The sequence below is a fragment of the Hemitrygon akajei genome, chromosome 3, assembly GCF_048418815.1.
Source record: "Hemitrygon akajei chromosome 3, sHemAka1.3, whole genome shotgun sequence".
Taxonomy (NCBI): Eukaryota; Metazoa; Chordata; class Chondrichthyes; order Myliobatiformes; family Dasyatidae; genus Hemitrygon; species Hemitrygon akajei.
This window is the reverse complement of record NC_133126.1, coordinates 48,237,811-48,264,283: the sequence shown is the minus strand read 5'-3', so window position 1 is coordinate 48,264,283 and position 26,473 is coordinate 48,237,811. Positions and strand designations below refer to the sequence as shown.

Here is a 26,473-nt window from a genome sequence, read left to right as displayed (position 1 = left end):
AAATCACATTATATTGTGGAGTGAATCTACTGAGCTGATGACTCTGAAATGTGCACACAATTTTTATGAATGTGCAAGTACTTAAATTCATTAATTTGTGGCTAAGGTCCTTAATGTCCGAGGAAATGTTGCAAAGAAACATCACAGTGTAAGCATCTGCTCTGGTGGGTGCAAGAGGGTTTTAGATATTGTCAATATTAAGTGCAATGTTGGTAGTATTTTGCCGCCTAGAAGGAAAAAATAAAAAGTAAATTTATTAACTGGGTCTCTGTTCATTTTGAAAAGTTCTGGCATTGTAGTGGTTTATACCCTGATGTTCTTACACAGTCAGAGTGGTGTTGCAGCTACTGCAGCACTTTTGCATATGTATTTCTTACGGAAATGAGAGTCATGCAAAATATAAAATTAGCAGACACTAATTAAGATTGACACATGAAGAAATGTTGTAAAAGTATGTGGGAACATTTAAAATGACCACCTGACACAGTAAATTAATATGAGGACACGAGACTGTACCTACTGCTGGAATCTGAATCACACAATATCTGTGGAATCAAAGTGAAGGTTGACGTTTCTCATTATGAACCTGTATCAGGACTGAGAATGTAGAGGGAAGATGACGTGTGTGTGTAAATGAGAGGGAGAGATGTGACCAAATAACGAAGGGATGTTGGGCAATTGTGGGAAGGTAATAAGGGGGGGTAGGGGTGAAGAATGGACAAGGGGATTAAGGGACTGAATGGACGTGTAGGAGTAGAAAAGGAACTCAAGGAGTAGATGATCTGAAATTGGACAATTCATAGTTCTTACCACTGGGTGAGAGTTCATTTGGTTTGCCTTTGGCCTCACCATGGCAGAGAAAGAAGTCTGGGTATACGGTTTTGCATTTAACAAATTCTTGCTTACAGTTATTTACAAATTTCAAACTGAGTTACAGCAGACTAATGGCACAAGCTTTACTAAAGTTTTCAGTGTAAATGATGTATGCTGCAGAAGACATCATAATTATTCTGGTAGGAAATGCTTTCAAAATGGATTTGTTTTCATCAGGGCAAGGTGGAACAAGATTCAAGATTGCTTAATGTCATTTCCAGTACACAGGTGGAAAGGAAAATGAAATTATTGTTACTTCGGATCCGATGCAGCACAAAAAATACACAATAAAATAAAGAACACAATTTTTAAAAAACACAATAAATATAAATACATAAGGTATTTATATACAAAGTGAGTGGCTGTCAGTTTGTGCAATATATGATCCTGAGTTAATAATCTCTAACTAGGAAAATTAAATTCAAGGAAGTGTATTTCTCAAAAACAATATTTTGCTCATAACTTTAGCTAAGAAAAAGTAATCTGTTTTATTTTACTTGATTGAAGGTTTAACCTCCATTGCTATTTTTAATTGTTAAGTTTATTGCTTGAGCATGACATATCTTAGAAACCATGCACTAAGTTCAATATTTTTTTTAGGTTTAAAATATCCAATTACCATCAGGAGTCTGAAGGTAAAGATTTGTTTAATTTCTATTATTGTGCTAGGTAGCAGAATGAGTTTCATTATTATATTTCCAAATTTGTTATATATTTAAAAAGGCTTTTATTTTTCACTAGTAACCCTACAATGAATCTTCATCAAAGAAAGCTAAATAGGGATGTATTTTGGACTTTTAAGATCAGAACATAAATTCAGTGTGTGGTTAAAGTTTCCTTGTTCAAAGGACTTCATTTTTATGTTAGGACAGTTGCAATGTGCTTGTCACAAAATAGAAGATAAACTTCAGTGCAGGTTTTCCATCGTACCGCAGAGAGCAAACAATCATGGCTGTAGTAAGCAAAAATATTCATACTGCAGTAGTAGGTGTTGAAGCAAGTTGTCAGAAAGTAAGTATTTTTATATCTGTTAATATTTGATGTGCTTAGTCTGTGAAAACTGAAACTACTATTTACCTGATCATTAGTATTTGAGCAAGTGTGAACTTTTGGGTAAATTTCTGTCAGATATCGCAATAAGTTATAAATTTACAGAACCTTTGTCATAGCTGTGTGTTGCAAGTTGATACACAACAAAGGGCGCAGAGAAAATTTACAATGATCTTGCCAGGAGTTGACTACCTGAGTTATAGGGAAAGGTTGAATAGAATAAAACTTTGTTCTCTAAAGTGTAGGAAAATGAACTTTGACAGACAGACATACTTTATTGATCCCGAGGGAAATTTGATTCATGGCAATTTGATAAGGTATACATAATTATGAGTGGTATAGATAAGGTAAATGCAGGATTTTTCCACTGAGATTGGGTGAGACAAGAATTGGAAGTCATGGGTTAAGGGTGAAAGGTGAAATGTTTAAGGAGAACATGAGGAAACCTTTTTCACTCTGAGGGTTGTAAAAGTGTGAAATGAACTGGCAGCGGAAGTGGTGGATGCAGGTTCAATTTCATCATTTAAGAGAAATTTGTTTTAGGTGCATGGATGGAGGGTGGTATGTAGGGTTATAGTCTGGGTTCAGGTCAATGGGACTAGTCAGATTAATAGTTTGGCATGGACTAGAAGGGCTGAAGGTCTTTTTTCTCTGCTATAGTGTTCTATGACTATAAATCAAGAATTCAGGCTTTGAGGAGACATTGGAAGATCAGGAGAATGGTTACGCATGTAGTTAAATTTTGCAAGAAAATTCATAAGAGCAGATGATGAGCTGGTGCAAGTTGAGAAGAGGGATTCATGGCAAATTCCATAGAATTACATTTTCAATGAAGGACTCCTAGGGTTTTGCAAATTTAGTGTGACCTGAGACCATATTGCAAGGTACCAAATCAGTGGAAGTCAACAAGGAAAGAGATCCTAGGTGAGCACATTGTCAATGGAGATTGCTGTTTGCAGAGCTCAGAACTAGAAAGGCTGACAGAAATTTATTGTGGGGGTGGGGTGAAGGCTGCAAATTGATGGAGTGGAGAGGATAGAGGTATGAGTGAAAGTTTCACCAGTGATGGGGCTCTGGATAACCCCAAAGGTGATAGTCCTTATGACCATATGGATTTCTTTCTACATTCCAAAAATATATTGGTAGATTAACTGGCTATTGTAACTGAGCTCACTAACAAGGAAGTCAATGGGCATTTGAGAGAGAATACGTTGGAAGGTTACAGGGAAAATAGAGAGGGCAAATTAAACTGATGCTTTTGCTCTGCTAGGAGACAATATGGACCCAATGTGCCATAGGTTTTAATAAATAAGAACTTGTATTCCATTACAATTCAAAGCTAATTAAAAAACAATTAAAGGGGAAAAAAGCTAATCTAAATACACTTGCCACAATGTCAGTTTGTTTGGTATATTTCATTGGTATATTATTGTTTTTAAGCAGAAAACTGCGATACAGTGCAGGTATGTTGTGACATGCGGAGGTCTCCATTCAGATAGGCTTTCACAGAAATCTGGTTGTAGCTATGATCCGCGTATAGTGCCTTTTCGAGGAGATTACCTGGTGCTAAAACCAGAGAAGCGCTACTTAGTAAAAGGGAACATTTATCCTGTAAGTATTTGATATACACTTAATAAATCTAATTAGATTTGATCAATTTCATAAAAGATTTCATATTTTTATATTTTTCTAAAATTGTTACAATTCCACTTCTTGTTCAACATTCACAAATGGCATAGTTTGATTATAGTTTCACATTCTGTTCCATTTCTTAGTTTAAATATATCTTTGAAATAAATTGGTGTTCATTTTTGTACGTTGTTTTCATAAATAGTAATAATTGGACGCACATATGTACTTGTGGAATTGTATGCTGAGTATATATATTTGAATTACAAATATTCTTGATCTTAAAATTGTTAATGTAAATAGAAATCTGGTGTCTCTTGGGTTCATTGTGTTTTTCGTACTGAATTGTTGTTAACAATAGAGTGTAGGAACAGGCCCTTCAGCCCGTGATAGCAGTGCTGGCCATGATGCCAGCTTAAACTAAACTTGCACATGATGTGTGTCCCTCCAATCCCTGCATGTTCATGTGCCTGTCTGAATGCCTCTTAAATGTCACTTATTCTACCACCCTGCACATCTGTTTTAAACCTTACCCTTAACACCTTAAAGTTTTGTCCTCTAGTACTTCATATTTATACTGTATGGGAAAAGAGACTCTTATCTATGCCTCTCATCATTTTATAAGCCTTTATCAGATTTCCCTTCAGCCTCCAAAGCTCCAGGAAAAAAACAATCCAAGTTTCTCCAACCTCACCTTATGGCTCATACACTAACCGAGGCAGCATCCTGGCAAATGTCCTCCGCACCCTTCCCAAAACCTCAGCATCCTTTCTGTAATGGAGTGACTATAACTGCACACAATGCTCCAAGTGAGGCCTAAACAAAGTCTTATACTTCTGAAACATGACTTCCTGATTCTTGTACTCCATGGCCCGACTGAAGACGCCGTTGCTATATGCTGCTTTTACCACTCTGTTACTTCTGTTGTCACTCTCAGGGAGCAATGGACTTGGACCCCAAGATCCCTCAGCACATCCTGCCATTTACTGAATACATTCCCCTTGCATTTGACCTCTGAAAGTGCAACATCACACTTGCCCAGATTAAACTTAATCTGCTATATTTCTGCCCATATATGCATCAGGTCTGTTACCTGCTAATTCCTTCAACAACCTTCTTCATAATCAGCAATTCTGCCATTTTAAAATTTTGAAAATATTCACTTTCAATTAAAGGACCTTTATAGACAAGAGGAAGGTTTGTTGCAGTAAGAGACAATGTGCTGTCAGCCTTTGTAGTAAAATGCTGTCTAACCTGCTAAGCTCCATACCATTTAACTAACTGCATTTTGTCAGAACTTGTGTCCAGTTCTTTTATTTTTTTTAATATTGAACTAGATTATCAAAATGGAAAGTCTTTGTTTAATTCCCTGTCTATATCTGTAATAATTCTTTAAGCTGTCCTTTATTTTTTAGGTTCCAGATCCAAAGTTTCCTTTTCTTGGTGTACACTTTACACCGAGAATGAATGGGAGCATCTGGCTTGGACCCAATGCAGTTTTGGCATTTAAACGCGAAGGTTACAATGTTTATGATTTTGACCTGCATGATTTTGGAGAAGCAATAAGTTACAGGTATGCACAAGATTTCAGACATATGTAGAACAAAACTATGAAATCCATAATATGAAAGCATATTTTTCAACATTGACAATATAAGACCATAAGATATAGGAGCAGAAGCAGGCCATTTGGCCCATCGAATCTGCTCCACCATTCAATCATGAGCTGATCCAATTTTTCTAGTCATCCCCACTCCCCTGCCTTCTCTCCATACCCTTTGATGTCCTGGCTAATCAAGAACCTATCTACCTCTGCCTTAAATGCACCTAATGACTTGGCCTCCACAGCTGCTTGTGGCAACAAATTCCACAGATTTACCACCCTCTGACTAATGGGTCACTTCTTTGCCCATTCCCCTAAACTATCTAAGTCTCTCTGCAGGCTTTCTGTTTTCTCAACACTACCCGCTCCTCCACCTACCTTTGTATCATCAGCAAATTTAGCCACAAATCCATTAATACCGTAGTTCAAATCATTTTCACACGTCATTAAAAAGCAGCGGTCCCAACACCAACCCCTGTGGAACTCCACTAGTAAACACCAGCTACCCAGAATAGGATCCCTTTATTCCCACTGTCTGTTCTCTGCCGATCAGCCAATGCTCCACCCATGCTAGTAACTTCCTTGTAATTCCATGGGCCCTTCTCTTGCTAAGCAGCCTCGTGTGCGGCATCTTGTCAAAGGCCTTCTGTAAATCCAAGTACACCACACCTACTGCATCTCCTTTGTCTACCCTGCTTGTAATTTCCGCAAAAAATTGCAGTAGGTTATTCAGGCAGGGTATTCCTTTCAGGAAACCATGCTGGCTTTGGCCTATCTTATGTGCCTCCAGGTACTCTGTCTCATCCTTAACAATCGATTCCAACAACTTCCCAACCATTGATGTCAGTGGTTCTGACATGCCTTTTGTATCTCCTGCTGTAACTTATAATCCACATCCCAGTTGCTGTTTGGAGGCCTGTATACAACTGCCATTAGGGTCCTTTAATCCTTGCAATTTCTTAACTTAATCCATAAGAGTCTCTACACCTTCCGATCCTATGTCATCCCTTTCTAAAGATTTAATATTATTTCTTATACACAGGGCCACACCACCCCCTCTGCCTACTAATCTATCTTTCTGATACACTGTATATCCTTGGACGTTCAGCTCCCAATGGCAGCCATCCATTAGCCAAGTTTCAGAGATGGCTACAACGTCATACTTGCCAATCTGTAGCGGAATTTCAAGATCGTTCATTTTATTTCTTATGCTGCATGCATTTAAATATAACACTTTCAGTCCAGTATTTGTTGCTTTCTATTGTAAATCATCCCACTGGCTATGATTATGCCTCATCTCCTGCCTGTCCTTCCTATCATCTAACAATATGGTTAAGTTCCCTGTTCACATTCTTTAATGTACCTGCTCATTAGTGGTAAAATGGAAATGTAAAAACACATTACAATAGTCATTTTAATTACTTGACATAAATGGCTCTGAGATGTTTGTTATCCTTATGCCTGGGCTTCTTCAAGTAACTTCATCCACGTATACAAAACGTAAGCCTTGTATTTTGGATTGTATTTCAGAGATGTAGCAAAACTTCAAGTTCATATCACGTATTTTGTTTCTGTGGTGTTAACCATGTATTTTGAATTACAATTTTAACCTTAAAGCAGAAATTGGTCATATGTTAATTTTAAAAAAACACTGTTTTTGGTGTTTTAAGTTTGAACGAGGTTTCTAATCGGTATCTTCAGATAATTTGTACGATTTCCAGAAGTGTAAAAACTAACTCTTCGCTCTCCCTTTACCAGTGGGGTTCAAAAACTTGCCATGAAACATGTTGTATTCGGTATAAGTGAAATGTATAGAGGAATCGTTATCAGTGCCCAAGTGAAACAGCTTCAGCGGTACATTCCACAGCTTACTGTCAATGATGTTATGAGGTAAGCAGAAAGATTGACATGCACATTGAGTCTTGCATGTTTTCACTTATTACTTCTTCCCTGCTTCTTTTGTATTTCTTTCCTCCATAAATGTATTTTACTCAATTATAATTCAAAGATCACATAGTATTATAAAAATTTTGGGTTAAGTTAATTGTATTCAAAAATGTTGGAGATTATGCAGTCTACCAATAAACAGTTACTGTTTCAATTAACTACTATTTTTCCATAATATTCTTATGTGAAAAGAGGCCATATTTAACGTTGGCATACTGAGTTAAAGATTTATGTAATTGGTTGTGATAGCTAAATATTAAATGTTGCTTTCTTTTCAAATGCTAAATATGTATACTGTGCCATTTTCAGATCTGTATTGAATAGATGAAGTTCAGAGACTTTTAGATCTTGGCATGCATGATGGCTAATATTTCAGGTTTAAATCAGCAATAAATAAAGCCAATGGATGTTTGTATATACAACCAGCAAAGCAGACCACCAGTCAGAATGGGTCAATATCAAAATAACAGACAAGTTTGTATTTTCAAGAGTAACACTTAGAAACAATAAGTGGGTGAGTTATTGAAAGATCAGCACAACTGAATATGGCCATATTTAATTTGCCAAATTAGTTACATATTGTATCTACATTCTAACCCTCTACGAGTATACTTTGAACTCTGAATATAGCCTTGCACTGCTTTTTTTTCCAATCATAGTGAATAACTTCACATTCCTTGATGCTGTATTCTATTTCCCAGTATTTTATCCATTGACTTAACCTGCATATGTCTGTACAAACTCTGTGTCCTCCTCACTCCAAAGTTTGCGTTCCTTTGGGCGCATTAGTTTTTTATTAAGACAGTTCTTTGTAGATCAAGGATGACTTAATCCACAAAACCTGAGTGAAAGTCTAATTCTAACCCTAAAGAGGCTAATGAGAAAAATACAAACTCTCCCAAAGATGGAGCGGATTGAGGCTGATGGAGTGTGAAGGTGAGTAAGTACTGCATGAGGTGGTCAGACACAGTGCTTTTGATGCATGTCCTTGAGGATCTCAGCACAGTTTGCTTACTCCTCCTCTACTTTCAGTGTTTAGGTCAGAGGCCCCCCAGAGTAAGTGAAGATGTTGTATTTCTTCAAGGACTTTGAGCACATCATTGAGTCTTATAATTGCTTCCATGACATGGATTGGAATAGATTGTCTATTTCAGGAGTCTGGTATTAGGTGTGTAAGTAACATAGAAATGAGGTGACAATATTTGTGGTAATTCTTCAGTGCCTCAAAATGTCTGGTCAATATGCTGTAGGTCATCCATGTCTCAAAAGATTATAGGAGGGCAAAGAACGCTGCCGCCCTGTAGGCCATGAGTTTGTCAGATCTGACATTTTGATCTTCAAATAATCTTTTCTCCCAATTGACCAGAGTGTGTACTGGCACATTAAAAATGTTGCTATGCTTCATCATTAATGTCTGCCCTTACAATAATAATATTTTCAGACTTTCTGTGCTGCAGATTGTGTTTGCTTATACCAGATGTTTACATTGTTCCCAGGTGCATATCTGGTGACGAGGCCAGATCATCATGAGCTGGGTACTTGTCTTAGAGTTGTAGGTACCTTATGCACTTGGCAAATATGCAGAGTCCTGATTGAACTCAGTAGGGTGTCCCTGTGGTGAATCTTGTACTTCACTATTCTGATTAATGCAAACAGGAGCTAACATGATTGGCTCTTATGCATGCTGATGACATGAGCCTGAAAAGCACCACCCACTTATCCTTCCCAAAAATATGTTTTCCTCATGGAAAAATCTCTATCGAACTGGATAAGTGATGGATTTGGAAGAGTCTGAGTGTCCATCATTAATGTTGCAAATTAGTCCTTATTGGTGAATATGATTTCACTCAAACTTTATAGATTTCTGTCAAGGTTTTTCTTTTGGTGAGATGCATATAAGCATCATTTGTTGTGTTAGAACAGCAAGGACCGTTCAACAGTTTTGTTGAATTAGTTGGTTTCAGCCATAATTGTGGTACAGCTAGGATAGTCTTACAGATTTTGTAATATAAGTGGGGACTGTTATTGAAAGGAAATGTAACCAATTATATATTTTTGTTTACATGAGTGTTTATAGAAATTTTTAAAAATTCTATATCTGTGTGATGAGCAGGATATGCCTGTTGTCTATGTAGTTACAATTAATGTAATTTCATGAACGGTGCTCTTACTGTGTTCTGGTGAGTAGAAGAACTCTTGTGGTGGTCACTATTATTTGTGTTGTCCGCCAATTAATTAATAAAGATTCCATGAAGTAAGATGTAATATAAATGTAGTGTCTAGCATCATCCTACCCTGGAGTGCCAAACTGAGCAAGTTCATTCCTGGGGTTTTAGTCTCAAGAAGCTTTCTATCATTTAGCAGTACAAGTGCATTGAAAATTTGCAGCAATCGCAGGACTGTTACCAGCAGGTGTCACTCATTGACAAGTCTAGGACATTTCCAGTTCTGTGTGTGAGAGATCAGCTTCACAAGCAGACAGGGTTAGAACACTGTGGGTTCAGCTTGAAATGAGCAGCTCTTGCTAGTCCAGCACCTTCTGACAATAGAAGAAGGTAAGCTAATTGCTTACCAGCTGAGAGCTGGAACTGTCAGAGTGCAGCATTAAATTCCCAAACTTGTTAATGTACACACTAACTGCAAATGCTAAAAGAAAGGAATAATAGATCTGACTAACTTCAAACATCAACACATTCTAAGAGGTGGACACAATTAATGTAATTTGTGATTTGAATATGACCACTTTGATACTGTGCCGAAGCCAAAACATGAGTTTGAACCTTCTTTAATATGGGTTCCTTGTCAAAATATGTCTAGGTTTTGATGAAACTAATATTGAAATGGAAGTGAATAACCAGTGTTACGTACCCCGTAACTGAGTCACTTACCAGCAAAGATAGAGAGGTCCATTGAAGTCTGATGGTACTATTTTTAACAGTATTTATTGATAAAAATACACAAAATAATATCAATGCAAACATACAGATAATATACGTTGTCAATACTAAATCTAAAAGCGCGGGTCTAATAATAATAAGAAATAGCTCTATCATTGTCTAGGGGATAATGTATTGTCCGATGGAAATATAAAAGTCACTCAGTTCATTCAAGCTGCAGCTTTTGGGTTGGAGAGAAAGACGGGTTAAAACTTGCCCATTCCTTTCATGATGTCAATCCTTCGAGAGTCGTTGGGAGTTGATTTCCCCGTTGTTAGCTAAAAACCGTTCTGCCGTCGTAAAGGGCCCACTGATTCCGGGGCAAACGGAAAAGGATGCACGTGGCCTTCCACTGGTTTCTGCTATTACGGGATCGCTAGCATTTCTTCTGGTGCGTCTGAGGGGCTGTTCCCACAGACCCTCTTTTTATCCTGACTCACAAGGTCTCAGATGTCATTCAGGTTGGGATGATGCAATCCCTCCACCAACCTCCCCCTCGGTTCATTGCCTGGGGCTTCGATGCATCGTACAGGATGCAATACACAAGTCCGTCTCCAAGAGACAATAGCCGGTATCAATGGGTCCGCCTTTCGGAGGCCAGGACACATTCCAACTCTTTGTGGATTCTGCATGTCTTTCTCTCATTTCCTGGGTCTCCTGAACTGACTTAATAGTGATCTTGCGATTCTCACAAAGGAGGGGGCTACCCCGCACCGTTCGGCCCCTCAGAGCTGTGGCACATTCGTAACACCAGGCAGGTTGTATTTAGAGGAATATCACTGTGAGAGCTTTGTCATTTTTCAAATGGTATTGAGGAATATATACACTGCATTTCATTATGAGGCACAAATGAATTAAGTGGCTTTGCTGGTTGTCTGTTGAGCCACCTGCAGACTTAGAGTAGTAGTACAACCTTGAAGAGAGAAGTTTAGAGAACTATCCACACTTCGGTAACTATGTAGTCTGTATTTGATATCGTCATCACATTGAGTTCTATTAGGAGTGCCTGACCTAAATTATCCTGTTGTCCAGAACATAAGAGCATATTTAAGAACCAATGTAGATGAAAATAAGATTTTTAAAAGACTAAGTTTTCAAATCTGTAACATAAAGCTCAGTATTAATATTTTGTTCAATTTTAATGTCATGTTCTTATGTTGAAGCTATCTTCAAACAGATTTATAAATTTAATTCACAGCTGAGTCAATATAAAAAAACATAAAATTAATGTCCACAATATAGTTCGAATTAAAATTCTCAGGTTCACTGAAACAGAAAACGTAATGCATCATTTGGTATAATCTGATGTTTGAACTTATTAGGACACAATAACATTAGACTATTTAAAGAGAATTACAGTTAAAGTTATTTGATTTGTATGTTACTATATGGTATGTAACCTCTTTGATTTGCTGTACTTCTGCAGAGGCCCATCTGGAGTAAGGGCACAAGCCTTGGACAAAAATGGTAATCTGGTAGATGACTTTGTGTTTGATGGAGGCTCTGGACCTGTTGGGAGCCACGTTCTTCATGTTCGAAATGCACCTTCACCTGCAGCAACCTCATCCTTGGCCATTGGAGAAATCATCGCTGATGAAGCAAAGAAACGATTTAATTTGTAGATTTTACAGCTTTAATTTTGGGAGATGCAATATTCTTAAACTCAGGTTGAAAATGGGAAGCTGGGTATTAATGCTCCTCATTGGGATTTGGGGTTTTTAATTTGTAAAATGTTTTAAAAAACTAATTTAAAAAATTTTTTTAAAAAAAGAAAATGGGAAGCTGGGAATATCTGAACTGTTTGGTTTTACATGTGCAATGCTTTTAATAATTTTACAATACTGTATTTGAATACTACAGATTGTTCTGATTTAAAAATTGTTACACTATTGTAACTTTCATTTCTGAGTTTGATCAGTGGTATGTTTTTTAATATAAGTTTTTAGACACTAAGAAAGTTTGCAATTTAATATTACTGTTGTACTGTAACTTGGGTATGAAATATTAAAATGAATTTCTTAAAAATCATACCTTGAACTCCTTGCCTGTGTAGTGTATTTGAGTATTGTACTGAAAAAGTATTTTATAGTTCTTTGCTCAATGGAATGACTAAGACAAATAGCGTGTTTGGCTTTAAGAGAATGCAAACTCGAAAATAAAAAGCTTGTACTGATCAGCTGGGTGGGGGTGGGAAGAGAGTTGAACTGAGATGGAAAACAACTGAGATAGAAACAGATCTACAGAAGTATTTGTGCATAATATAAATTCCATTGCAAACACATCGACAGTGATTTGATGTGGTTGATAATGCTGCTTGTGTTTATTAGGGTTGGAGATTCTTTACAACCAAGTATGTATTTAGATTCAAAGAAAATCTTTATCAAGGTACATCTATGTCAACATATACAACCCTGAGATTTCTTTTCTTGTGGGCAATCACAAAAAATACAAGAAACAATAGAATCGATGAAAGACCACACGCATCAGGACAGGCAACATTGTGCAAAAACAGAAAGAGAGGAGGATGAAAATACATATTAATAAAATGAGCAATAAATTACAAGAAACTGAGATGAAGAGTCCTCGAAAGTGAGTCCAGTTCAGTATTCGGGCAAGTGAAGTTGATTTCATCTTTCCTATCTGGAAGTTATTGATTTCTGGCTTGGAGTTCCAGCATCTGCAGATTTTCTTGTCTTTGTTGATTCCTTGTTTGTTTTTATTCCCTTGGTGTTTGAATATTATTGGCTTAGGTTTCATAGTGAATGACAAATGTGATGGTGTGGTTTTTAGGCAAGAGGCATATCAGCCATTTTGGTCCTCCACTGGCATGCTTTTGCATTTTGTCTAATTACTCATTAACAAGCCAAAGTAAACCCTCATAACTCAAGTGCTGAGACAAATTTTTGTACCACTTTTAGCTCTTTCACATGCCTCTGGTGTGCCATTAACTACACTTCAAGTATCACACACAAAATGCTGGAGGAATTCAGCACGCCTGGCAGCATCTATGGAAAAGAGTAAACAGTTGACGTTCCCACCAAGACCCTTCAAAAGGTCATCTGATGAAGAGGCTTGGCCTGAAAGGTTGACCGTTGCCCTGATCTACCATTTGAATAATGTCATTCTTCATAGAATGTATGGTATCAACAAGACTAGCATTAATTGACCCATCACTAATTCCCCTTGCATAGATGATATTGAGCTACTGCTGTTTGGTGAGCATTTACAGGCTTTAGGCCCAATGATGAAAGAAGAGGCCTCCCAACAGAAGAGGTGGTAGAACAGATACATAGAGATAATGGAAAGGTGCAGAAACAACAAGATTTTCATAATAGGGGACTTTAACTTCCCCAGTATTGAGTGGTGCTTCCTAAATACAAGAATCGTAGCTAGGGCAGGATTTCTTCAGTGCATCAAAGAGAGGTTCTTGAAACAATATGTGAAGAGCCCAACCAAAGGACAGAACATACTGGACCTGGTTTTGGGAAATGAGCCAAGCCAAGTGACGGACCTGATGGCGGGTGAACATTTTGGGAAAAGTAACCACAACTCAATAATTATGAGTAAGTATAAAATTGGATCTTGGTCATGGGGGAGGCCATATTATGACTGGATAAGACAGAAACTAAAGGGGATTGACTGGGAGCAACTGCTGCTTGACAAGTCCACAGCTGGCATGTGGGAGACAAGAGCTCGAAATCGGCTTGTTTCAGTAAGGAGTGGGGCAAGGAATCCTAAGATAAATAAACATTGTATGACCCAAGAGGTCCTAACTTTATTCAGAAAGGAAAAAGGAACATAGAGTGCGTAAAGTTTTGGAAGCTAGAGTTAGCAAGGAAGTACTGAAGCAGATGATTAGGAAGGCCAAAAGAGAATCAGAATCAGATTTATTATCACTGGATAGTGTCGTGAAATTTGTTAACTTAGCAGCAACAGTTCAATGCAATACATAACAAGAAAAAAATAAGTAAATCAATTACAGTATACATATATTGAATAGATCAAAAATCATGCAAAAAAATATATATTTAAAAGTTCAAGTAGTGTTCAAGGGATCAATGTCCATTTAGGAATCAGATGGCAGAGGGGAAGAAGCTATTCCTGAATTGCTGATCCATTTGTCCATCCAGTTATAGACCAAGTTTTCGTCCAGACAGACAGAAATGCTGTGACCTCCAGCAAAGCCTGCGGAGAAGGTCTGTGTTTATGTCAATAAGGACTGGTCTATATTCTGGGAGATGGGCCTACACTTATCACATCAACAATGATGAATGTGTGAGATTGGTGACTGGCTACATTGGAAAACGCATTGAGGATGTCATCATGACTAAACTCTACACTGCCAGGGCAAACCAGAAACTATGTGTGGTGAACTACGAATACCTGTCTGGACACCCCCCCCCCCCCCCACCTTGCTGACTGCTCCTGTGGCTCCTCCCTCAGACCCCTGTATAAAGGCGATTGGAGGCACTGCTCCTCCCTCAGTCTCCAGGATGTTGTGTCTCTCGCCTCATGTTTCCGAGAGTTGTTGATGGTGCATCACTATGGCTGACTGCAAATGTTTGTGCACTGCTTAGGGTAGGGACGCTGCCTTCAGGGTGGGAGACCAGGACAAATCTAAGGTCAGTTAGAGTCACGGTCTCCCTTGCCATCAGGAAGATAAAGCCTTAGTCCTCACAGAAAATTTACAGAAGCCTTTGAAACACCAGGAACACACTGCACATGTGGCAAGGTATACCAGCCAGAACCATCAACGACAGCAACACCTCCCTTCCTGATAGGCTGAATGCCTTCTATGCACGATTTGACGCATTTAATGACGTGACATTGAGAAAAGCCCCCTCACCCCTGAGGAAGAGGCACCCTGTAGCCAAGGTGAGAAGAGTCCTAGGCAGGTAAACTCATGCAGAGTTGCAAGGTCGGACAACATACCTGGTCAAGTGCTGAGGAACTGCGCAGCCCTGCTAACAGAGGTCTTAATGGATAATGGATATCCTTAATATCTCTTTGAAACTGTCTATTGTCCCTGCAGGCATCAAGGCAGCTACCATCATTCCAGTGCCCAAGAGAGTGGCAGTAGCTGGCCTAAATGATTACCGCCCAGTGGCACTTACTTCAACAATCATGAAGTGCTTTGAGCGGCTGGTAATGGATCGTATAAAATTCCACCTTCCATCTACTGTACACTGGATCCTTTCTAGTTTGCCCACTGTTCAAACTGGACCATTGATGATGCCATAGCCACGTCCCTACACTTCATCCTATACCACCTAGAAAATGATGGACCATACACCAGGGTGTTGATCATTGACCAGCTCGATCATCCCTCGGGCTGGTGGGTAAGCTGTCCTCGTTGAGAATCAACACACCTCTCTGTAACTGGATCTTGGACTTCTGAATGGAAAGACCCCAGTCAGTCTGAGTTGGCAGCAGCATCTCAAGCTCCATCATGCTAGGCACTGGTGCCCCCCAGGGCTGTGTGCTCAGCCCACTACTGTTCATGCTGCTGGCTCACGCACGGCTGCACTGCCAGATCCAGCTCAAACCACATCATTAAGTTTGTTGATAATGCAACAGTGGTTGGCCTCATCAGCAACAATGATGAGTCAGTATACAGAGAGGAGGTAGAGAGTCTTGCCACATGGTGTGAAAATAACAACTCAAGTCCCAACATGGACACAAAAAAAAGAGATGATTGTGGATTTCAGGAAGGCACAGGTCAACCGCTCTCCATTTTGCATCAATAGCTCTGCCACAGAGAGAGAGGAGAACACAGAGTTCCTCAGTGTGCACACAACGGATGATCTAACCGGGACCACGGCACTTCCTCATCAGTCGAGAAGACACAGCAGCATCTGCGCTTTCTGAGGGGATTGAGGTGTGCAAGCCTCTCTGCCCCCGTTCTGACAACTTTCTACATGAACTCCATCAAGAATGTCCTGTCTATGTGGTGCAGAAACTGCAAGGCATCAGACCTCAAGACCCTACAGAGGATTGTAAAAACTGCTGAGACGATTATTGAGGTCTCACTCCCAGTATTTGTAACATTTACTGGGAGTGTCGTAGACAAGGGCCTGAAGCATTGTTGAGGATCCCTACCACCCATCCCACAGTCTGTTTGACCCACTACCATCAGGAAGGAGGTACAGGAGCATCAGGGCTAGAAATGCCGGGCTGGGTAACAGTTTCTTCCCTTAGGGTGTGAGACTAATGAGTACCCTGCTGCCACTGAGGTCTCGTCACTCTTTCACACTATATGCATTTTAAGTTATATTTTATTAACTTACGGCAATATTTTGTGTTATGTGGTGCGTGATATATATTTTGTGGGTCCACCACAATCCAGAGAACCACTTACTTGTACAGTCAGATGACAACAGACTTGATCTTGAACTTGACAACAGGGACAAAAAGATACCCATTGTCGCCCCCACCCTGAATGCCACCTTCACGTATGGCTGCATCAGGCTGTGCATGGAACCTAAATATATGGGCACAGAGTACCTCTATGTGCCAGGGTTCTACCTGTCCCTGGTGTTGTGAACAATGGCTCTGGCCCTGTTGCCAGGCAACAGTCCAGTCAGCTGGACTTTGCCATGCTACCTGTCCTTTGTGGAAAAGTTCTTCCTGACCAACACCTTTGACCACAAGTCCATCAGGTAGTGATCAGCACAGAATGTCCTACAGACACTGCAGCAGAAGGATTCGATGGACACAGTGGGGTGGTTCCTCCAGCAGAATGTCGAGATCATCTGGCAGAATGCCTCATCGCTAGGCCTCACCAACCTCGCAGGGCTGGTGGGTTCATTTTAAATCTTCCTCGTTACTGTTATGTTTTGTAACTCCAGAAACTGATTGAATGAAAAACACGGGAGACGAGAAATGGGTCTACTTAGTTTTTCTTTTGTGAGGTGCTCACATATGACGTGGTGGCATAATGATGAATGCCATTCACATACTTTTACATATAACCCATAATTAATTATGTAAACAACAAAAATGCTTAATCAGACAATATTGCTCAAATATTACTGAGATATTAAATACACTACAACCAGGGGCTGTTTTGAACAGCCTCATGTGCTATACCTTATCATAGGCCTTCTGAAAATCCAAGCAAATAATATCCACTGGCTCTCCTTTGTCTATACTGCCTGATATTTCCTCAACGAATTCCAACAGATTTGTCAGGCAAGACTTCCCCCTAAGAAAACAATGTCGACTGTGGGCTTTTTTTTATCATGTGACTCCATCTTTAACGATGACTCCAACATCTTCTCAACCTCTGAAGACAAGCTGGCCAATAATTTTCTTTCTTCTGCCTCTCTCCCTTCTTAACAAGTGGAGTGATATTTGCAATTTTCAAGTCCTCCAAAACCATTCCAAAATCTAGTGATTCTTGAAAGGTTACTAATGCCTCCAGAATCTCTTCAGCTACCTCTTTAAGAACCCTGAGGTATAGTAAGTCTGGTCCAGGTGGCTTGCCCACAGAAGGCAAAGACTGGTTGTAGATGGTTCGTATTCTGCATGGAAGTCAGTGACCAGTGGTGTGCCTCAGGGATTCAGTTCTGGGACCCCTCCTCTTTGTGATTTTTAGAAATGAACTGGACGAAGAAGTAAAAGGACAGGTTATTAAGCTTGAGTTGACACGAAGGTTGGGGGTATTATGGATATTGTGGAGGGTTGTCAGAAGTTACAGCAGGACATCAATAGGATGCAGAACTGGGCTGAGAACTGGCAGATGGACTTCAACCCAGATAAGTGTGAAGTGGTTCATTTCGGTAGGTCCAATTTGAAGATAGAATATAATATTAATGTTTAGACTCTTGGCAGAGTGGAAGATCTGAGAGATCATGGGGTCCATGTCGAAAGGACACTCAAAGCTACTGTGCAGGTTGACAGTGTTGTTAAGAAGGCGTATGATGTATTGGCATTCATCAACTGTGGGATTGAGTTCAAGAACCGTGAGGTAATGTTACAACTTGGTCAGACCCCACTTGGAGTACTGTGTTCAGTTCTGGCCACCTCACAAAAGGAAGGAGAGAGTGCAAAAGAGATTTACAAGGATGTTACCTGGATTGGGGAGCATGCCTTATGAGAATAGGTTGAGTGTACTTGGCCTTTTCTCCTTGGAGCGACAGAGGATGAGAGGTGACCTGATAGAGGGGTATAAGATGATGAGGGGCATTGATCGTGTGGATAGCTAGAGGCTTTTTTCCAGGGCTGAAATGTCTAACACGAGGGGGCATAGTTTTAGGTTGTTTGGAAATAGGTACTGACGAGATGTCAGAGGTAAGTTTTTCACAAGGAGAGTGATGGGTATGTGGAATGCACTGCCAGCAGTGGTGGAGGTGGATACAATAGGGTCTTTTAAGAGCCTGTTAGATAGATACATGGAGCTTAGAAAAATAGAGGGCTATGCACTAGGGAAATTCTAAGCAGTTTCTAGAGTAGGTTACCTGGTCGGCACAACATTGTGGGTTGAAGGGCCAATAAGTGCTGTAAATTTCTATGTTCTATGATTTATTTAAGTTCAGAACTTTCAGTTTCCCAAGCATCTTCTTCTTAGTAATAGCAACTACACTCACTTCTGCCCCCTGACATTCTTACATTTCTGGCATACTGCTAGTATCTTCCACAGTGAAGATTGGCACAAAATACTTATTAAGTTTATCCACTCTCTCTGCCTACCTGCCTGTCCTTTTGATACGATGTGTATCCTTGGATGTTAAGCTCCCACCTATGATTTTCTTTCAGCCAGGACTCAGTGATGCCCACAACATCATTCCTGCCAATCTCTAACTGTTCTAAAACATCATCTGCTCTCTTCCATATACAGTGTGCATTCAAATATAGTGCCATCAGTCCTGTTCTCAGCCTTTTCAATTTTGCACATTACATTTCAACTCATCTCACTGACTGCAATTTTGTCCTATCATCTGTCTGTCCTTCCTCACAGTCTCACTGCACACTGTATCTACTTGTATACCAACTGCACCACTGTCAGCCTTATCATTCCATTTATTCAATATATTCATATTTTCATATGATGTAATTTGACCCTGTTCCAAACCTATTCATTTTTCCGGTTTTGATTATACATATGTTGAGAGGATCGGAGTTGGCGACACTGATGATTTTGTATTTTTTTTATAGATACTATAAACAGCCCATTATTCTTTTTTTTCCCTTTTTTTCTTCCTTTTTTTCTCTTTATTAGTTATTAGGTTGTTAGATTAGTTTTTCTTAGGGTTAAATTTTTTTTCTTTTTCTCTTTTCTTTTTTTTTACATATGATATACCTAGTTTTGCTTTGTTTATATGATATTTGTATCATTCATGATTTGGGAAGACTTAACTATATTGTAACTATTGCTCGTGTATCCTTTCATGTTCAGTTTAAATTTGTAAGTTTGTAATCCCACTATCTATGTATTAATCTTATCATGTTGATATTAATAATAATAATAATAATAATAATAATAATAATAATAATAATAATAATAATAAAAAGATTGAAAAAGAAAGAAAGCCTTATCATTCCAGTTCCCAACCCCTGCCAAATTAGTTTCAACCCTCCCAACAGCTCAAGCAAACCAGCCCACAAGGATATAGATACCCCGTGGGTTCAGGTTTAATTATGTCTTTTTGTACAGGTCAAACCTTCCTCAGAAGAGATCCCAATGTCCAGAAATCTGAAACTCTGCCCCCTGCATCAATTCCTGTTAACTAATATATTAAATGAATTCATACATATTGAATATGAATCTGTTAGCTTGATCTCAAATATTGAATTGAATTGAATTGACTTTATTTCTTACATCCTTCACATACATGAGGAGTAAAAATCTTTACATTACGTCTCCATCTAAATGTGCAACGTGCAATTTATAGTAATTTGTAATAAATAGTATGTACACCAGGACAGCCAATATAACACAGGAATACAATTGTATCAATGTGAATTAATCAGTCTGATGGCCTGGTGGAAGAAGCTGTCCTGGAAACTGTTGGTCCTGGTTTTTATGCTGCGGTACCATTTCCCAGATGGTAGCAGCTGGAACAGTTTGTGGTTGGGGTGACTCGGGTCCTCAATGACCTTCAGGCCCTTTTTACACACCTGTCTTTATAAATGTCCTGAAAAGTGGGAAGTTCATATTTACAGATGCGCTGGGCTGTCTGCACCACTCTCTGCAGAGTCCTGCGATTGAGGGAAGTACAGTTCCCACACCAGGCAGTGATGCAGCCAGTCAGGATGCTCACAATCGTGCCCTTGTAGAAATATTCTTAGGATTTGGGGTCCCATACCAAACTTCTTCACTGTTGTGCCTTTTTCACCACACAGCCAATATGTACAGACTACGTGAGATCCTCAGTGATGTGTATGCTGAGGAACTTAAAGCTGTTCACCCTCTCAACCCCAAATCCATTGATGTCAATAGGAGCTAGCCTGTCTCCATTCTCTCCATTCCTCCTGTAGTCCACAGCCAGCTCCTTTGTTTGAGCATCAGTTTGGATTTAACTAATATTTGGGGGTATAATTATTTGTCAGTATCAAGATCAAAGAGTTTGCTCCAGTTTCTGAAAATAGAATGTCTGACTTAAGATTCTGGGAAAAAAATAAGTCAGACAATTTCCAGAGAGGAAATGACTAAGGACAACACAAATGCCTATGTTTTATTTTAGTCATAGTTATAATAACGTTTTAGTCATAATTATATGGAGCTAGTAAGGTTACTGTAAATGTTATTGTCCTTATTTGCCAAAAATTGTGAGGTAGTAGAGCAGCAAAACAAAGCATGACAACTAAAAGGCTACAAAAGATGCTGGAATTCAGAAGTAAATCAGAAAATGTTGGCAACACTCCTCTGTACAGGTTAGGCAGCACCTGTGGAAAGATAAATAAAATTAAAGTTTCAAGCTGAAGACTTTTCAAAACTGGGAAAGTGGAAGCAAAATTGTTTACAGAATTTTCCATTTGTATGAGTTTGGGCACTTTTTGAGGATAATAAGAAAGCAGTGGTGCACAAATTTGGCCCAATCATTGAAAAAGTGTTAAAGAAATTTCCATTGACTATCATTCGTGTGCCATGAATTTTATTGAGACACAACAGCAATTGAAAATAATACAGGAAATGGAGAGTGACAATAGGAAACAAATGTCATCTATTAACAGCAATCAAAGCTAAATATACACAGGATAAAAACACCAATAAACAAGATGGACAGCCTTGAAAGTATTTTACAATATACACTCATCAGAATCTTAGAGACCGTGTCTTCTACATATTTCATAACCTCACCTCCAGATAGACAAGCAGATAGAGGAAGTTATTAATGGTGAAAGGAGCCAAGGATTCCTGTTGAACTTTCCTTGTGTGATTCATGTTTAGATTCTAATGGGGGAGGGGAACGGACAGGATGGGTGTAACAGCATCTAGAACAGTCAGGTATTATTGTGCATTACTTGTTTGTTGATGTGTCTTGTCTTTTTTTAATTTGCCTATTTTCTTTGTGGTGTAGTGCATTGCACCTCTAGATATTCCCACAATGGTAGGGTAGGTTATTTGTCTAACTGTTGGCAATGGGTGCTTCTTTGGATTACAGAGCCATTTGCCTCCTTTCAAAGAATGATGAAATGACTGCAACTAATATTACCACATAGAGCACGAAAAAAGCTGTTCGGGTTCACGGCTTTTGTTATTTGATCAAAGAGCTAAGTTAGCTGTCAGCGTAATTGACAACTGCTTTGACCCTGTCTATTCTAATCTTGCACTGGCTGCTAAGTATATCTGGAGATTTCTGAGTAAGCAAGCTTCTTCACATTAAAGATGGTAGTAAGATCCTGTATAAAGACTTTCTATTCAGTGCTGCAGCTTCCTTACAGACTGTTTCCTTTCTTAGAGACTGGAATTTAAGAAATCCAGAGTATTTGTGAGAGATAATTAAGTAAGATTTGGGACTTCAGTCTTGAGAGACTTGCTTCTGTTCTCTAGAGATTTGCTTCTGTTATTTCATTCTAGTTTTCCGTTCCAAGTGAGTGAGAGTGCAACAACAAGAGTCTAGTGCTAGTCCTGGATTCTGGGGGAGGTATTCTGCTTCATTCTAGTCTATTCTGATATGTTGCTGTATCCAACCTTTAACTGAATTACCTTGATTAAACTTTTCTATTATCTTAAAAAAATCTACCCCTTTACTCGGACCCATCTGCCTTCAAGTGATGCTCCTTGATTAACCAAGGCTAAAATAAGAAAGGCTTAATTCATGCCTGTTTCTTCTGTAAAGTACTGCTTTGTTCCACAGACCTAAAAGACATGCTGACACATTAAATGTTCTTCGACCACAAAGATGATCACACCAGACAGTCATCCTGGATTATATTGTGTCAGAGTAGTGGACACAATAAAACTGGATTTTTTTTTTGCAACAAAATATTCAATGTTAATTCAATATAGAACGCCTTGTTGAAATATGGATAAGATGGTTAAAGAGCAACATTTTCTGAAAAATAGAAACAAAAATACATTGGAATCACTCTAAAAGCATGTAGTAAAACAAAAGAAAAAGTGTTTTTGTCTTATGTTGGATATCACTGTAAAATCAGTGATGCAAAAGGTTACCTTGTGTCTGAGCTAACATCTTGCAATATCTTGATTACAACTTAGCAAAGATTCTTGTGAACGTTCAGGAGAAAGACTTAATTAAAAATACTGGAATAATTAGAAGGAAGAAATTAGGGATGAAAATGTGATCAAGTGATCTTGTTTTTTTAAATGAGATTGGAGAATGAGTTATTAGAATAAGCCTGAAATAGATGAAGGTTCTGCTGCAGAATTGCTGCGTGCTTAGAAGCTGCAGGACATGGCAGAAATGTAAGACTTCTCAAAGAGAGTGAAATGAGCCTGTGCAAAGCCATGTGGAGAATGGATCTGATAAATTTCTGGAAGAACAACCCAAGCAGCTCAGAAGGAAGGGGATGATAGGTGTCAGGTTTGCTATTCCAAATTATCTTTCAGGTGCTGTGCTTTACATCGGGTCAGTGTCCATGGAAAGTTGAACATTGTAGTTTAACAGAGTGGATATGTTGTGGATAATCATCTCAACACTAACAGAGGTAGGTTGGGTCAGAAATAAGGAATTTTGAAGAGCTTATTTGTAGTAACATAATACCTGAAACTCAATTTTTAAACACAGAGGTCACTTTTAATATTGTTTAACTTATACTATGGAAAAGGAATCAACAATGGGAAATTTTAATGTCAGATTTATAGATTGGGAAATGAGTGTGCTAAGGCCAATGAAAGAAAGGAATTTCTAAATTGTGTACAGGAGAATATTTTTGATCAATATGTCTCTGATCTAACAGGGTCAAAATAAATTTTCACTTGGAAAGCCAGGGTTAATTGGGTGCCATGCTCGATATGTTAAAGGCAAATTGAATCTGATGAACTAAAGTGAATTTATTGGGATAATGGAGAAGATTGATCATGGTGTTTTAGTACATACTGTAGAACATAGAACATTACAGCATTGTACAGGCCATTCAGCCCACAATGTTGTGCTGATCTTTTAAACTACCCTAAAATCAATTTAACCCTTCCCTCTACATAGCTCTCTAATTGCTGCCATCCATGTGCCTATCTAAGAGTTTTGTAAATGTTCCTAATGTATCTGCTTCTACCACCATCCCTGGTAGGGATTCCACACACCCACCACTCTTAAAATCCTTACCTCTGACATCCTCCAATCACCTCCAAGGGTTAGCCTTTCATATTAGCCAGTTCCGCCCTGGGAAAAGTCTCTGACTGTCCTACGCCTCTTGTCATTTTGTACATCTCTATCAAATCACTGCTCATCCTCCTTCGCTCCAAAGAGAAAAGCCCTATATACAGCTCATTCCCAAGTTATGACTGGGTTATGTTGCTGAGAATTATCAGTAACTCGAACAGTCTGCAGGTCAGAAATGAGGCTATGAACCAAGCTCTCACATGACAGAAGGTGCCTGCAGTGCCGCAGCACCTGGCAAATCCAGGTCTCTGTTGTATTTAGGCTTTCATAAGTCAGACTTTCATAAGCTTGGGAGGACCTGTAAAAAGAAAGTATGTCATTTTAATGAGAATTGAACAGAGCTGAGAATGATAACCTGCAAGATGAGTGATAATTTTAGAGAGCTAGGTAGAAAGCTGAAAAGTAGGGCCTCCAGGGTAGTAATCCCTGGATTACTGTCTGTGCAGCATGACAGTCAGGGTAAGAATAGTATGATTTGGCAGATGGTTGCATGGCTGAGGAACTGGTTCATGGGGTAGGGGTTCAGATTTCTGGATCATTGGTTTCTCTTCTGGGGAAGGTATGATCTGTACAAAAGGGACGGCTTACACCTGAACTCAAAGTGGACCAAAGTCCTTGCAGGTAGGTTTGCTAGAGTTGTTTGGGAGGGTTTAATCTAGTTTGGTAGGGAGATTAGGAACAAGAGTTGTAGAGCTGAGGGTGAGGTAGTTGGTTTACAAGCAAGAGGCTGTGTAGTGAGTCTCCCAGCGAGGAGAATAAGGTAGTTGAACTTATAGCACAGTTGCAGATTAGCATGTATGACATTACGGGCATTACTGAATCATGGCTGAAAGAAGATTGCAGCTGGGAGATTGATATCCTAGGATACACATTGTATGGAAAGGACAGGCAGAAAGGCAGAGGGGGTGGTGTGGCTTTATTGGTAATAAATGAAATAAAATCAGTAGAAAGATATTACTTAGGTTTGGAAAGTGTTGAATCGTTATGGGTAGAACTAAGGAACTGCAAGGAGTGAAAAAAACCCTGATGGGAATTACATACAGACCCAAAAACAGTAGTAAAGATGTGGTCTACAAATTACAACGGGAGATAGAAAATGCACGTCAAAAGGGTATTATTACAATAGTCATGGGGAATTTCAATATGCAGGTAGATTGGAAAAATCAGGTTGGTGCTGCATCCCATGAGAGGATTCCTAGAATGCCTATGAGAAGGGTTTTTAGAGCAGTTCATGATTGAGCCCACTAGGGGATCAGCTATTCTGGATTTGGTGTTGTACAATGCACTGGAATTGATTAGAAAGACTAAGGTAAAGGAGCCCTTAGGGGCCAGTGATCATAATATGATCAAATTCACCCTGAAATTTTGAGAAGGAGAATCTAAAATCAGATGTATCATTGGAGTAAAAGGAAATACAGAAGCGTGAGAGAGGAGCTGGACAAGATTGATTGGAAAAAGAACACTGGCAGGAACGATGGCAGACCAGCAATAGCTGGAATTTCCAGAAGGCACAAGACATATACATCCCAAAGAGGAAGAAGTGTTCTAATGGCAGGATGACACAAATGTGGCTGATAGGAGAAGGTAAAGCCAGCATAAAAGCCAAAAGGAGTGCATGTAATAGAACAAAAATTAGTGGGAAGTTAAAGCATTGGAAGGCTTTTAAAAACCAACAGAAGGCAACTAAAGAAGGCATTAAGAAGGTAAAGATGGAATATGAAGATAAGCTAGCCAATAATGTGAAAGATGATACCAAAAGTATTTTCAGATGAATAAAGTGTAAAAGAGAAGGGAGAGTAGATATTTAACTGCTGCAAAATGATAGTAATGAGGAACAAGGAAATGGCAGATGAACTGAATAAGTATTTTTCATCACTCTTCACTGTGGAAGACACTAGCGGTATGCCAGAGGTCCAAGAATGTCAGGGGACAGAGTGTGTGAAGTTGGCTTTATAGGGAAAAGGTTTTTGGGGAAACTGAAAGATCTGAAGGTACATAAGTCACCTGGACCTATGTTATATACCCCAGGGTTCTGAAAGAGGTGGCTGAAGAGATTGTGGAGGCATCATTAATGATCTTTCAAGAATTAATTGATTCTGGCATGGCTCCAGAGGAATGAAAAATTGCAAATGTCACTCCACTCTTCAAGAAAGGAAAAATGCAGAAGAAAGGACATTATAAGCCAATTAGTCTGACCTCAGTGGTTGAGAAGATGTTGGAGTTGATTGATAAGGATGTGGCTTCATGGTACTGGGAGGCACATAATAAAATAGGCCATAACCAGCATGGTTTCCTCAGGGAAAATCTTGCCTGACTCATCTGTTGGAATTCTTTGAAGAAATAACAAGCAGGATAGACAAAGGAGAATCAGTGGATGTTGAGTACAGTACTTGGATTTTCAGAGGACAATTGACAAGGTGCCACACATGAGGCTGCTTAACAAGTTAAGAGCCCATGGTATTACAGGTAAGATACTAACATGGGTAAAGCAGTGACAGACAAAGAGTGGGAAGGAAGGGAACCTTTTCTGGTTGATTGCTGATGACTAGTGGTGTTCCACAGTGGTCTGTGTTGGGACCAGTTCTTTTTATGTTATATGTCAATGACTTGGACAATGGAATTGATGACTTTGTGACTAAGTTTTCAGA

At 39.1% G+C, this 26,473-nt stretch overlaps 1 protein-coding gene across 4 annotated transcripts in view; it reads left to right on the top strand.

The window, feature by feature from the left end:
* The window catches only part of l2hgdh (L-2-hydroxyglutarate dehydrogenase), a 29,361-nt gene extending 17,295 nt beyond the window's left edge, over positions 1-12,066 (top strand). For 2 of the 4 annotated variants that reach the window (XM_073039810.1, XM_073039808.1), the window contains 5 exons: positions 1,474-1,508; positions 3,364-3,534; positions 4,968-5,125; positions 6,914-7,045; positions 11,465-12,066. In XM_073039810.1, coding sequence (XP_072895911.1) covers positions 1,474-1,508; positions 3,364-3,534; positions 4,968-5,125; positions 6,914-7,045; positions 11,465-11,660 — 692 coding nt within the window. In that variant the 3' untranslated portion in view covers positions 11,661-12,066. The remainder of the gene's footprint in view (positions 1-1,473; positions 1,509-3,363; positions 3,535-4,967; positions 5,126-6,913; positions 7,046-11,464) is intronic. The other 2 variants (XM_073039809.1, XM_073039811.1) reach the window with 2 other exon arrangements.
* The last annotated feature ends 14,407 nt before the right edge of the window (positions 12,067-26,473 follow it).